The sequence below is a fragment of the Gadus macrocephalus genome, chromosome 22, assembly GCF_031168955.1.
Source record: "Gadus macrocephalus chromosome 22, ASM3116895v1".
In the NCBI taxonomy this organism is placed as follows: Eukaryota; Metazoa; Chordata; class Actinopteri; order Gadiformes; family Gadidae; genus Gadus; species Gadus macrocephalus.
Genome location: NC_082403.1, coordinates 4,858,672 through 4,872,266, shown reverse-complemented (window position 1 = coordinate 4,872,266; position 13,595 = coordinate 4,858,672). Strand labels below are relative to the sequence as shown.

At 46.6% G+C, this 13,595-nt stretch overlaps 1 protein-coding gene across 5 annotated transcripts in view; it reads left to right on the top strand.

Moving 5' to 3' along the window:
* The first annotated feature begins 370 nt into the window (after window positions 1–370).
* Window positions 371–13,595, top strand: part of pleca (plectin a) — a 47,043-nt gene continuing 33,818 nt past the window's right edge. For 2 of the 5 annotated variants that reach the window (XM_060043145.1, XM_060043142.1), the window contains exons 1-6: window positions 440–497; window positions 3,876–3,890; window positions 5,032–5,121; window positions 6,972–7,049; window positions 7,298–7,390; window positions 10,326–10,492. In XM_060043145.1, coding sequence (XP_059899128.1) covers window positions 492–497; window positions 3,876–3,890; window positions 5,032–5,121; window positions 6,972–7,049; window positions 7,298–7,390; window positions 10,326–10,492 — 449 coding nt within the window. In that variant the 5' untranslated portion in view covers window positions 440–491. Of the gene's footprint in view, window positions 498–3,875; window positions 3,891–5,031; window positions 5,122–6,971; window positions 7,050–7,297; window positions 7,391–10,325; window positions 10,493–11,585; window positions 13,328–13,595 lie in introns of those variants that run through there. The other 3 variants (XM_060043143.1, XM_060043144.1, XM_060043141.1) reach the window with 3 other exon arrangements.

Genomic DNA, 13,595 nt, shown 5'->3' with positions numbered 1-13,595 from the left:
TTTTTTTTTTTTTTTTTTCATCCTATATCTTTACGAGTACCCTGAAGGGACGACCCACTTGTCAGCCCCCTCACTTTCTTTTTGTTTGAAAAATCGTTTAAAATATATATATTATGCGTTGGCACAGGTTAGGATTTGGCTGAATAGTTTCCTCTTCTCTCTTCGTAAGCAAAATACAAAAAACAACGAACAGAGGTGTCGTGTTTTGATAAATAAGATCTACGCCATAAGATTGGTTGGTTATGGGGAGAGTGAGCTTGGCTTTAACCATTGTTTTCCTCTCTCTCTCTCTCTCTCTCTCTCTCTCTCTCTCTCTCTCTCTCTCTCTCTCTCTCTCTCTCTCTCTCTCTCTCTCTCTCTCTCTCTCTCTCTCTCTCTCTCTCTCTCTCTCTCTCTCTTCTCTCTCTCTCTCTCTCTCTCTCTGTGTGTTCTGCAGATGAACGGACCGGGTTCAGAAGAAGACCTTCACAAAATGGGTCAACAAACACTTGATGAAGGTAAGGACACAAATGTATTCATAATGTTTTCATGCATGACATTATTGACTCAAAGGTAAACGTCTCCCACAGCCTTCAATTACGACTAATTATTTTTCCGTAAAAATAAGGAAATAAACCTCGACATGCCATTCTCATATTCTCGTTTTGCAGCACTAGGGTAAGGAATGTTTAATAGACACGCCTTCATGTAACTGTTAGCCAGGTGACTCACAGGATATCTCTTTATTGATTCCATACCCTTGGGCCTAGACTGAAAAATAACCAATATATGTACGACACATAAATAAATGCAAACAGGGAGCCCAGGAAGAGCGCGTACCGTATAGGCTTAGTCCTGATCGCAGCAACCCGGGTTGGATTCCTGCCCGGGGTCATTTGCTGCATGTCCTCTCCTCTGTCTCCCATACCTTCCTCTCTATCTCACTCTATAATAAAAAAAAAAAAAGCATAAAAATGCAACAAAAATAAATAAATACACAAACGCACGCCTTTCTACATGCATGCCGTCAAACGGTGTCCACCCTTTGTGGAAAAGAACAACGAGCATAGCGTCCATGTTTACCGTTGACGTGCACGAGATGTGAGTCACACACACCTGGCCTGGCCTGGCTTGGGTTAGCATCTCCCAAAACAAACAGACACACACACACACACACACACACACACACACACACACACACACACACACACACACACACACACACACACACACACACACACACACACACACACACACACACACACACACACACACACATACACACGCAGACACACAGACACACAGACACACAGACACGCAGACACACAGACACGCAGACACACAGACACACACACACACACACACACACATCCGCCTAGTCTGGACTAGATTGGGAGCCGTTCATGGGGCTTAGTATTCACATCTGGACCCAGCCCCCAGCCCCCCCCCCCACCCCCCAGCTCCAGGTTGGGCTCCGGGGCCTCTGGGTTCTGATAGAGAGAACAGGAGGTGTTCAGTGTTCACAAACTCAGCCTGGGGGGCGGCTTGTGACAGTTAATTTGTGTAATTTGTAGTTTTCGGCTCAAATGGAACACTTCCTGGTTCCCATGATTCATTGGAAAGGTTTGGGTAGTAGATGAAGTTAGATGAACACATTTGAGTTACATTCAGGTTATATTTGCGTGTTGTGTTAGGGGTGGTTATATTTAGGTTTTGTTTTAGAGATGGTTAAGGTATTAGATTAGAGATGGTTACGTTTAGCTACTTCGGTTAGGTTGGAGATGGTTAGTATTAGTACGTTTACTTAGGTTCTGTCATATTAAATACCCGAATCAGAAATAATTTACGCGCCCTGAGGGGAAATGGGTTAATAAAGTACACAACCTATTAGCCTAGCTTTTAATATCAGTTGACCTATCGAGGGCTGGTAAATGAAGCATAAAGCCATATTTCTTGGCAGTGACTCAACAAAAACACCGACCCCTAAAGGATATCTTGTGGTCTTTGAACGTGTGATGTGAGTGACAGGTCATACCGTGCTGCGGTGAACACCGTTAGCCTGCGGCGGGTTAGCGCACACGCAGGCCATGTTCTTCAGCACACCACTGAAGTCTGTCGGCCCGGAGAGGAATTCCCGGGCCGACACACAGGGGAGTCGCTGTGGACGTCCTTTTCAGCCGGTAGACCGGGCTTTGTCCTCGCTTGTTATTCTGTTCATTGTCCGGAAATCCTACCCCCCCAGTGCGTCCGTGGCAGACTGGCACCGCTCAGAGTTCTGGCTCGCCCTCAAAAGGCTGTTTGGGTTCAGCGTCGGAACGAGGTCCTGCCGTGCTGCTGTAGCGTCTGGCCGACTGCGGGCACAAGCCGCTCCCGCAGTCGGCCATTTAAAAAAAAAACACCCCCTTTAGCTTTGATGTTCTTCGAACAACCCTCGTAAAAGAGACTCACAAAAATGGTCAAAAATTGTTGTGCTTTTCTTTATTTTATTATCTACTTTGTTGTTGTCTTTCTATAATCAATCCCCGGTGTTGGGTTTCCAAGATCCAAGATCAATATCAGATAGCATGAGGCTGAACATTTTGAAACGGCAGTCCATATTTGTAAATCATTTTAGAAAATGTTTTACAATTTAATGCATTTAATTTTTTTAAGGGTTTGAATACAGCCACTTTACTATTGAGTCATGTACATAGCTTACGAATCAAACATATGGTAATAAAAATAGTGCACATTGGTGGTGTTTATTGGCTTCACCAATATCTGGTCAAACTTCTTCTTTATGCATCCATCAAACCGGAGTGTCTGTAGCCTGGTTCCTATTTCTCCCCGTGCACCTCATCCTCTGGCAACAACCAAAAAGAATGTTCAGTCTCCACTCACCCTCCTCTCATTATTCTCTCCACCTTTCATCCTCCTCTCTCTCTACCCTGTATCTCCCTCTATTCTCTCCACATTCATCTTCCTCACTCTTTCCGTTCTTCCTCTCTCTCTCTCTCTCTCTCTCTCTCTCTCTCTCTCTCTCCACCTTTCATCCTCCTCTCTCTCTCAACATCCAACTTCCTATCTCTCTGTCTACATGCTTCATCTTCCTCTCTCTCTCTCTCCACCCTTCATCTTTCTCTCTCTCTCTATCCTTCATCTTCTTCTCTCTCACTCTCTCTTTCTCTCCACCCTTCATCTTCCTCTCTCTCTCTCTCCACCCTTCATCTTCCTCTCTCTCTCTCTCTCCACCCTTCATCTTCCTCTCTCTCACTCTCTCTTTCTCTCCACCCTTCATCTTCCTCTCTCTCTCTCTCCACCCTTCATCTTCCTCTGTCTCTCTCTCCACCCTTCATCTTCCTCTCTCTCACTCTCTCCACCCTTCATCTTCCTCTCTCTCTCTCTCCACCCTTCATCTTCCTCTCTCTCACTCTCTCTTTCTCTCCACCCTTCATCTTCCTCTCTCTCTCTCTCCACCCTTCATCTTCCTCTCTCTCTCTCTCCACCCTTCATCTTCCTCTCTCTCTCTCTCCACCCTTCATCTTCCTCTCTCTCTCTTTCTCTCCACCCTTCATCTTCCTCTCTCTCACTCTCTCCACCCTTCATCTTCCTCTCTCTCTCTCCACCCTTCATCTTCCTCTCTCTCACTCTCTCTTTCTCTCCACCCTTCATCTTCCTCTCTCTCTCTCTCCACCCTTCATCTTCCTCTCTCTCTCTCTCCACCCTTCATCTTCCTCTCTCTCTCTCTCCACCCTTCATCTTCCTCTCTCTCTCTCTCTCTCTCTCCACCCTTCATCTTCCTCTCTCTCTCTCTCCACCCTTCATCTTCCTCTCTCTCTCTCTCTCTCTCCACCCTTCATCTTCCTCTCTCTCTCTCTCTCTCTCCACCCTTCATCTTCCTCTCTCTCTCCCACCAGCACTGGAAAGTGGAGGTAGGTGCTTCGGTCAAGCACGCCAGTTCTTCTGAGTGCTGAGTGTACCCCCCCTAACCCCCCACACACAAACACCCCATCCCTTCTCCGCATGAACCCCCCCCCCCCCGCCCACCTTGTCCCTTCGTGTTTGACCCCTGACCCCTCTAACCTCCTGTGTCTTTTGTCCTTTTTTTCTGATGTGTTTGTGTTCCGGGACAGTTGGTGGTTCGGTAATGATGGTGAATTACTGGCCGATGTGAATGTGAAATATGTTAAATAACTTCAGTGCTGTGTAGTAATGGGCTGCACTTGAACGATTACGACTATATTTGTAACCCCAACCCAAGTGGCCGTGATCAGTGTTAACTTAAAGTGAATCAAAGTTTCAGTCAAATAACCCCACTAAAGTTATCTATCTACATTACCACCATTATTACAAAAAATATGCATAAAATACTACTATGTTAATACCAATTTCAGGGAACCTTAATGACATCAATATTTGTGTAGAAGATGATCTTCTTTTCATAGTTTCAAGTGAATAACTGGTTTATTATATACACAGCACATGTCAATTCTACCTGTGTAAGTTTTGAGTTTTGTTGCTTTGTTTGGTGCTTCCTGGCCTCGATAGTTGATAATAACACATCTCCCAGACAGACCCCTCTGACAGTAGTCTAACACCACCTCATGTGTTTGGTTAGGCATTTTCCCCTGTGTTACTCTGTTTCTTTTTGTTGGATGAACCAGTGTTTTCAGAAAAGACGGTTTCTGGGCTTTGTGTAAAGTTTTGTGTGATAGTCTAAAGTATGGAACGTTCAGAACCGACAAAGTGAACAACGATTTCAGTATTCTTGTCCCATAACATCTATATATTGTGTATTCTTCACCTTTTTATTTGTATCCGTATAATGTTTACAAGCAGAAATAAATATATGTAGTTCGTGTATTTACATGAACTAAAACAATTTTGACAAGTGAAAGTCATATACCTGCAATCTATCCTATAGCTCCTTTTGCCTTGTACAAATTTACAACTAATTTGTCGCCGCCCATACGCTCTGCAATTGTTTGAAGTTGGCATGGGAACAGAAAATCAGTTGGGGCTCGGAAAAAGAGCGGGAAAAAGTTTAACCGATGGCTCCCCTTCCGTCCTCAGGCCCAGAGGCACATCACGGACCTCTACGAAGACCTCCGCGATGGACACAACCTCATCTCCCTGCTGGAGGTGCTCTCTGGGGAGACCCTGGTGAGATCACCCTGACCTGTGACCTGTGACCCTTTACCTGCTAGGGGGCGTGGCCTGGTTCGACCTGCTTCAACCCAACCGCCACCCTCGGCTCCCTCTGTTTCTATCGTCCTCCTCTCTCCTCTCTCCTCGTCCTCCTCTCTCCTCTTCCTCTTCTCTCCTCTCCCGACTCCTCTCCCCTCACCCAACTGACGTCATTTGCAAATTTTTTGCGAACATGCCATTTGTTCATTATCTTTCTTTGTCAGTGTGACTTTTCTAATGCGCTTCAACTGCTGTTACCTGTTGACTTCCTGTGTAACATAGCGCAAACCTGTTGGCTTTTCCTGTTAACACTGCCTTGCATGCCTCAGATCAGATTTTTGCAGCGGACAAATTCTAGATTTTCCTTTCTCGATACCCCTTTACCTTTACTTTGAGCTCACCTTGTGGTTGACAACCTCCGTAGCCCCTAAAAATACTAATTTCCATGAATTAATTTTCTGTTTCCTAAGATTATAATTACTTAGATTCCCCGTTGTTCTTTTCTATCTAACCCCTGTTTGCTGACCTTTGAACTCTCCCCCCCCCTCCCTCCCCCCTCTGCCTCTGCCTCTCTTTTCTTGCGATGCCCTTGCCTCGGTAGCCGCGGCAACGCGACCTTGCGAGGAACGTGCGGTTGGTGAGTGGCGCCCGGACTGGCCGCCTCTTCGGGCGTGGCATGTGTCACCCCCCGCCAGGTGGCTGCCAGATAGTGCATGATGTCACTTCCTCCCCCCCCCCCCACCGCCCCCCTCTCTCTCTCTCTGTGCCATCCTTCACCTGCCTCCCTTTCTCCATTCGACCGATGCGCCTTCGGCCGCGGAACGGTCCCCTATTGGTCGGTTAGAGGTCACATGGTCTGGTGTCCCTCGGTAGTTAGTCCTGTGTTGGTTATGTACAGGTCATTTGATTTTAGCTGTTGTTTTAATGTTGTTATATAAACGTTTAATATGAAAATAAAATAAAAGAGGCATAATCTTTTAGGATCAACTTTTCAACTTAGCAGATCTGGGATCGGCATCTCTATAAGACAATAATATTGCAGCTCATACTATTGCAAGGCATCGGATTGCTTATAGATTCTGGCAGCATTTGCATGGATTGATTATGTTTGAGTATAGGTTGGAGTGTGTATCTTAAATACCATCGTATAGGTCATGGTGATTCTGTGGCTGTCGTACGTAAATCAGACGCATCGTGAGACGCAAACAGCTTGGCTTCAGGGGTCTGCTCAAACGTGGGGTTAAATAGTCAAGTTGTTCTTAAATCATGACCTAATCCTCCCAAGAGTTCTGCAATTTCACCCCCCCGAGGGCATAACGAATAGCTCACTTTAATCAACCGCTACAGAAAAACTCAGAGTAGCTGAGTCGGTTGACAGTTGACGGAGGAAAAGTCCCAGAATCCTTTTGTTTTCTTTTTTCGTTTTGTTTCTTCGACTCATTGTCATGCTTCCCCTCCCCTCCAGACCTGGTCGGCTGGACCTCAGAGTCCCGACTGCCGGAATGAACTTCTGCTCCGATCTCACACACTAAAACACCAAATCGCAGAACCACGATAGAACTCAAAGTCACCTCCGTCTCGTGTCTGTTTGGTTTTGTTTGACATATATATATATATATCCCTGAGACATAACTGTGGAGATGTTCACGTTATTATGTGTTATGAGTCCAGAACTGTTATAGTGCGTGAACACACAAGAGACTCTCCCGCTCTCTGCGATCCCGCCCCTCAGCCACGAGGCCCGGCTCACTCTGCTGACGGTTCTCATGCGTGTGAACGACGCGGTCGCCCATGGCAACTAACGGCCGCCATCTTGTCTTCCCCAGCCCCGGGAGAAGGGCCGCATGCGCTTCCACAAGCTGCAGAACGTACAGATCGCCCTGGACTTCCTCAAACACAGACAGGTGAGAACCTTAGCCCTATGCCTTATGTAACATGGAGCTCCCTTTACTAAAGCTTCCCACTTTGTTACGTAATTAGTACAATTCTAAAGTTGGGGTTTAGTTAATTCATGCTCATATTGATATCTTCGCAAATCATAGAGGATATAGGCTTATTTTGAAGTCGTATTGATTTGCACCGCATAAAGTATAAAACAAATACATTAAATTAAAACTTTAAGTGATCGATTACTCAATTTCAAATCCCAAAGGTCAAGCTGGTCAACATCAGGAACGATGACATCGCCGATGGAAACCCCAAGCTGACCCTGGGTCTGATATGGACCATCATCCTTCACTTCCAGGTAAACTACAAAACACAACTATAGAACTGAAAAAGCCTTCAGGCAGCCTTTTTCCCAAATTATTGCTCAACTTTATCTTGCTAAACAAAGGCCTTGATTGAATTGAATGAATTATCTTTAAGACTGCAGTTCAATTTTCAAACATATTTGGCGTAATCAGTATAAACAGTGTTAAATATTACATACTCCTTGCTATCTTAGCGTGGAAAGTCTTCTAATCAGCCTCCATTAAGGCTGTTGACACAGTGGTCAGCGTGACAGACCACCATGATCCATTTGAAACTTCCTCAACATTTGGCAACGCTTAACGTCTTTGTACACATGCTACGTTGGGAAGACTAAACTAAAGTTCAAAGCCACTGGAGATTAAACTGAGAAACAAACTCACTGTACTATTTCAGAGTAAATATTCCTACTATTAAAAAACGGTTGCACAATTGAGCAACTGGTGTGGAATATGATTTGTCAGTTAGCTTAGCTACTTTGTTTGTTTATTAGTTTGGTATCCCGATTTTCCAGTGGGAGCTTACTTATGACATTGCGGTTATCAAGAAGAATGTCGGGTGGCAGGGAGGCTGTGTGAAGTGGAGCCGGGGTGGCTTTCCACGCTGACTCACGCTTTCCCAGGAGAACGTCCAGAGTGGACGCTAACTCGTTAAAACCACCGGCGGCCATTTTAGAGGCTTGAGAACGAACCGCTGGACGTTGCTCACGGACTGGCACACGGTAGTGATTCGGAACAATGGCTGATATCCCCCGGGGCCCCCGGTCGTGTTTTATAGCATTATCTCATTAGAGAGTTCTGGTGGGGGCTGACCCACTGCTGGGAGCCAGAGCAGGGAGGGTCTGGCCTCCAACAGTGGGCCGGAACCGTTAGGGAGGAGGCCCGGTTTCCACCAATGGCCTTGACTGAGTCATACAGTCATACAGACCACAGCACTGGGTTTCCTATGCACGTGTGTGTGCGTGTGTGCACGTGTGTGGGAGAGTGTGTATGCGCATTTGGTATTTTTCCCCCCCCTCCACCCTTCCCCGTATAGAAAGCCTGGATGTGAAATGATGAGTTGACCGGTGACTCACTAGCGTGTTGCCAAAACAAAACTCCCAGCACCCCCCCCCCCCCCCCCCCCATCGCCTACGCTGGTTATAAAGACAGACGTTTCCCTTCAGACCGTGGAACAGCTCATTGAAATATGTGCTGTTTATATATGTACACACTCTCAGCTACACACACTGACTGAAGTCATTATCTTAATTGAAGCTATAAGGCAGCTTTTCATCGCTCACAGATTACTGTGGAAATAAGAAAAAAAACACAACATACTGTTTTACTTTTTTTGTATCCTGTGATTGGCTAAATTCAAACAGTGTATTCTGGGAAAAGGATCGTAAAAGTAGGGAAAAACGAAATCCCATGTGATATAAACCATTTGTGTCCACATAATTCAGACATCAAACACTGGAGCATACGCTGTAGTTGTGGTAGTAAATCGGGCTTATAAGGTGGATTTTCTGCTAAATTCCTAATGTACCCCCCCCCCTCCACACTCACACACAACCATTACGCATTCACTCTCACAGTCAGAACAGAAAGGAGCCTTACCTCATGCGACCTCCATATAGCTCAGACCCTCCCCCTTTTCTCGTCCTCCAATCGTTAACCTTTTCAACGTCCCTATTTAATCTGAAACATTTAGCCCCAGTGCAGTATTTGCGGTGGAATTTAACAGCCTTACAACTGTTACTGGCGGTTGGTGGGTTTGAGGTTATGGAATGTGAGTCATCTGGCCGGAATCGACGCAAACCCTGTCTTAGACGCAACCGAGCGAAAATCTCTGCCTACATTAGGATCCACTTTGCTTCAAACTCTCAGACAAAATCTATATACTCAAATTACCAGAGCGACTGGATGGTCGGAAAACTTGACTGTGACTCTGCCGTCTTTAATTTGGGACAGGAATGTCAAATCCTTTTCCTTGAGGTCCATTTTCCGGTACCTCATTTCTACAGTAGAGCTGCGTTACCATGATGATGATTATGATTCAGGCAGTGTGATCATTGATCCAAACAAGGAATGGTAGCCCCTAGCAACCATCTAGCAAAAGATTGGTCTATGTCTCGCAATAAAAAAGAGCCTCCTCATTTTCAAGGTTTCGTAAATTTGTAGACTAGAATTTTTATTTATTTTTTCAAAACCATAGTTCAATTTAAACTTGAAATGCATTGTTATATCTTAGGCCTTCTCATTTATATTTCAAGGTTACATAGAAATATAAATATTTTGATAATTACCATATCATGACAGTTTGATTACTATGATGGCGCCCCTAGTGGTGTAACAGCAGTAGTAGCACTAGTAGTAGTAGTAGCTGCGGTATTGCATTTATTATATATGTAATATTGTAGTAGTAATGATTATTGCAGTGATAATGACTTTATAGTGCTAATGAATTATATTATCGTAGTACTAATGACTTACATAACTTAATGACTTATATTACTGTGGTGCTAAGAACTTATATTACTGTAGTCCTAATGACTTATATTACTGTAGTCCTAATGACTTATATTACTGTAGTCCTAATGACTTATATTACTGTAGTCCTAATGACTTATATTACTGTAGTCCTAATGACTTATATTACTGTAGTCCTAATGACTTATATTACTGTAGTACTAATAACTTATATTAATGTAGTACTAATAACTTATATTAATGTAGTCCTAATGACTTATATTACTGTAGTACTAATAACTTATATTAATGTAGTCCTAATTACTTATATTACTGTAGTCCTAATGACTTCTATACCTGTAGTACTGTGATATTATTGTAGTATTAATGAGGGTTTCTGGCGGTGCAGTAGCAGAATCAGTAGCTGTGGTACTACTATATTGCTGTAGCACTCACCTTGGTTCCCGGTGGTGTGTGCAGATCTCGGACATCCAGGTGAACGGCCAGTCGGACAACATGACGGCCAAGGAGAAGCTGCTGCTGTGGTCCCAGAGGATGGTGGAGGGCTACCAGGGCCTGCGCTGCGACAACTTCACCACCTGCTGGAGGGACGGCAAGCTCTTCAACGCCGTCATCCACAAGCACAGGTGAGGCGCAACGCACACCGTCGTACTCCCACACACACACACACCGTCGTACTCACACACACACACACCGTCGTACTCCCACACACACACCATCGTACTCGCACGCAGGTGCAGTACACACTGTGGTACTCAAACACACCATGGTACTCACACACAGGTGGGGTCCAGTACACACTGTGGTACTCACACACACCATGGTACTCGCACACAGGTGAGGTGAAATACACACCGTCGTACTCGCACACACCATCTTACTCACACAGAGGTGAGCTTAATAAACATACACAAACAAAAGTGAGAATCAAATAAACTAAGCCCTGTCAAACACACACACACACACACACACACACACACACACACACACACACACACACACACACACACACACACACACACACACACACACACACACAGGTGTCCTATAATGAACACCACCATGCGCAAACACAGGTGAGCTATAACAAACACCACCGACCATACACACAAACAGAGGTGAGCTAGACAATACCATCACACACACACACACACGCAAACACACAGCCACACTCACAAGGTGAGGTAGTTGGAATTAAATTTCAGCGGTATTCTTCACATACACATTTCAGTTAAAATCCACAAAATCACACAAAAACACATACGTGAGTAAAACATGATTTATGATTTAACTTTTATGGTATCGCATGCAAGGGCTTCTCTAGCACTGATGAGCGACTATCAGTCTAGCTGAGTCCACCTTTCAGCTGACATCTCTGATACCTAGGGCGACAGTGTTTTCTTTAAGTTCTCGCTCGGTTACGTGATCTGAGCTTGCCTGAACACGGGCCCCCCAGGACCCGAGGACATTCACTTCGGAGGCCCCTCAGAGACCACTGATGGCGGGCCCATTACAGAACTCGGTGAGGTTGGAATGTAAACTACATGACCGTGGGCGGGTTCCACCGAGGCCCCGACCTATAGGCCAGAGGGCCCGGAGGTTGAAGGTGAACTGGCCCCACCGGAGGGAAGGAGAGAGGGGCGGCGTGTGGCTCAGGTGGTAGAGCGGGTCGGCTGGTAACCGGAAGGTTGCTAGTTCAATCCCCGGCTCCTCCTCGCTGAATGTGGAGGTGTCCCTGGGCGAGACACCTCACCCTGACTGCCCTCGACGAGCTGGCTGTCGCCCTGCGTTGTTGACACCGCAGTCGGTGTGTGAATGTGTGTGTGAAATGTTAGGCAATATTGTAAAGCGCCTTTGAGTGGCCACTGGTTAAAGAAGCGCTCTATGAATGCAGTCCGTCAGAGATGACTGAGGAGAGAGAGTGTTCTGGACGAGGGGAGTCCCAGTGAGAGGCGGTGATGGAGAGCGGGAGAGATGAGACCAGTTCCAGTAGCACAGAACTTGTTGCATCTCGAAGAAGATCAGGACAAAAGCGTGAGACTGCATGTACAGTAGATGGCTCGAGGGTGGAATACAGACCCCTCCCTTGAGCCATTACAGACTACCGTTCTGGTTAATCCCCCTAACCCTTCCCCTTAACTCCTCTAATGCCGTGTTTACGCTTCAAAAAAACATCAGGGGGGGGGGCTTAGAAGTCAAAGGTTACCGAACACCTGGTTCGAGCATTCTGGCACTAAAGTCCCCGCCCTAGAGGGGTTCCCTTTATGAGTCACACACTGTTGTTCCTCTTCCTCTTCATTCGGTCCGCATTGAAACCCAAGACAAAACAAAGCGTATCCTGCAGGATCGCTCTCATTGGACCCGCGGTGCCGTCCCCTCAGTGTGTGGGAGAACAAGAGAGAGAGAGAGAGAGAAAGGAGCGTGTGTGTTTGGGCGTGGAACACTTTATTTTTTTTCAAGATGTGTTGGCCTCAAGGTCTGCATAGAAGCTTGGCAGGTCACAGCAGAACTGAGCCCTCTCGCTGAGATTTATTTTTCTTCCCTCTTTTTCGCTCTCGCTCTCTCTCTCTGGGCCGCGTCGGTGGGTGGAAGAGCGAGAGGCATGTCATGAAATAAGAGCTGGAGCAGTTTAAGCGCTCGCAGACCAGTGTGTGGATGACTGAGGCAGGGAGAGGAGAGGAGAAGGGCTGCTGAAGGGGATTGTGAGACACGTTCAGGAGACGGAAGGACTTAACCAATGGAGCTAACTTAAACCCTAAGTGGGGGTTGGATGGAGTGCATTTAGCGTCTGGGTGTGCGCTGTTTGGTTTTTTTCTCCTCGTTATTGAGGAACTCTTGGATCTTTGCTCTGCTTTGGGAACTCCACCATGCCACGTTTTCCAAGACGAATTTCCTGCGCTTAAGAAAGAGAAGACAAAGCCAGCGACGATTTCAGATTTGGCGGTCGGACCTCCGCTCCTCTCTGCCGAGCCCTCGGAGTCGGAGTGACCCTTTTCCCGTCGGCCAATCATGAAGAAGCTCAAGAGGAAGTTCCACTCGCAGCGGCGGCTGAACAGCGCCTCCAGCAGTGTGGCGGGGGGGTCCATCAGCGACCTGAGCGACCGGGTGGTGATGCAATGTGATGAGATCCCCTTCTCCGTCACCAACACCAACACCACCTCCACCTCCACCTCCACGGCCATGGACGCCCTGGACTCCGGCCGCGGCTCCAACTACAACTCCTTCTACCACAGCAGCCTCCACCGGTCCTCCGGTGGTGGTGGTGGTGGTGGTGGTGGTGTTGGAGGTGGTGTTGGAGGTGGTGGTGGTGCTGGGGTCCGGGCTAGCCGGAGCTCCAGCCAGAGCACGGTGCACGAGTCGGGGCTGGAGGCTGAGAGGCTGTCGTACAGGCAGGCCGGCTGTGTGGATCAGGAGGCCCTCCAGGGCCACAAAGCGTTCTATGTGGGGAGGCTTGTTGAAATGTAGGGACCCTAAATTCTTCCTGTTTGTTTTCTTGTCTGTTGTTGTTGTTGTTGTTCTTTTTGGCTTTTTTGGGGAATCCTTGTGGGCATGCCTGTTTTTGGGCTGGGTTTCAGGGTTAGGGTTAACCCTTACCTGACCCTCTTGTAGACAATCCTCTCTTTTGTGTATGCGTAAGGAAAATGCACCTTTGAAGTTTGTTATTGTTGTCGATGATAGCATTAGCATGAGATGCCTTATTATGGAACGCCATCGGTCTAGCTAGCACCT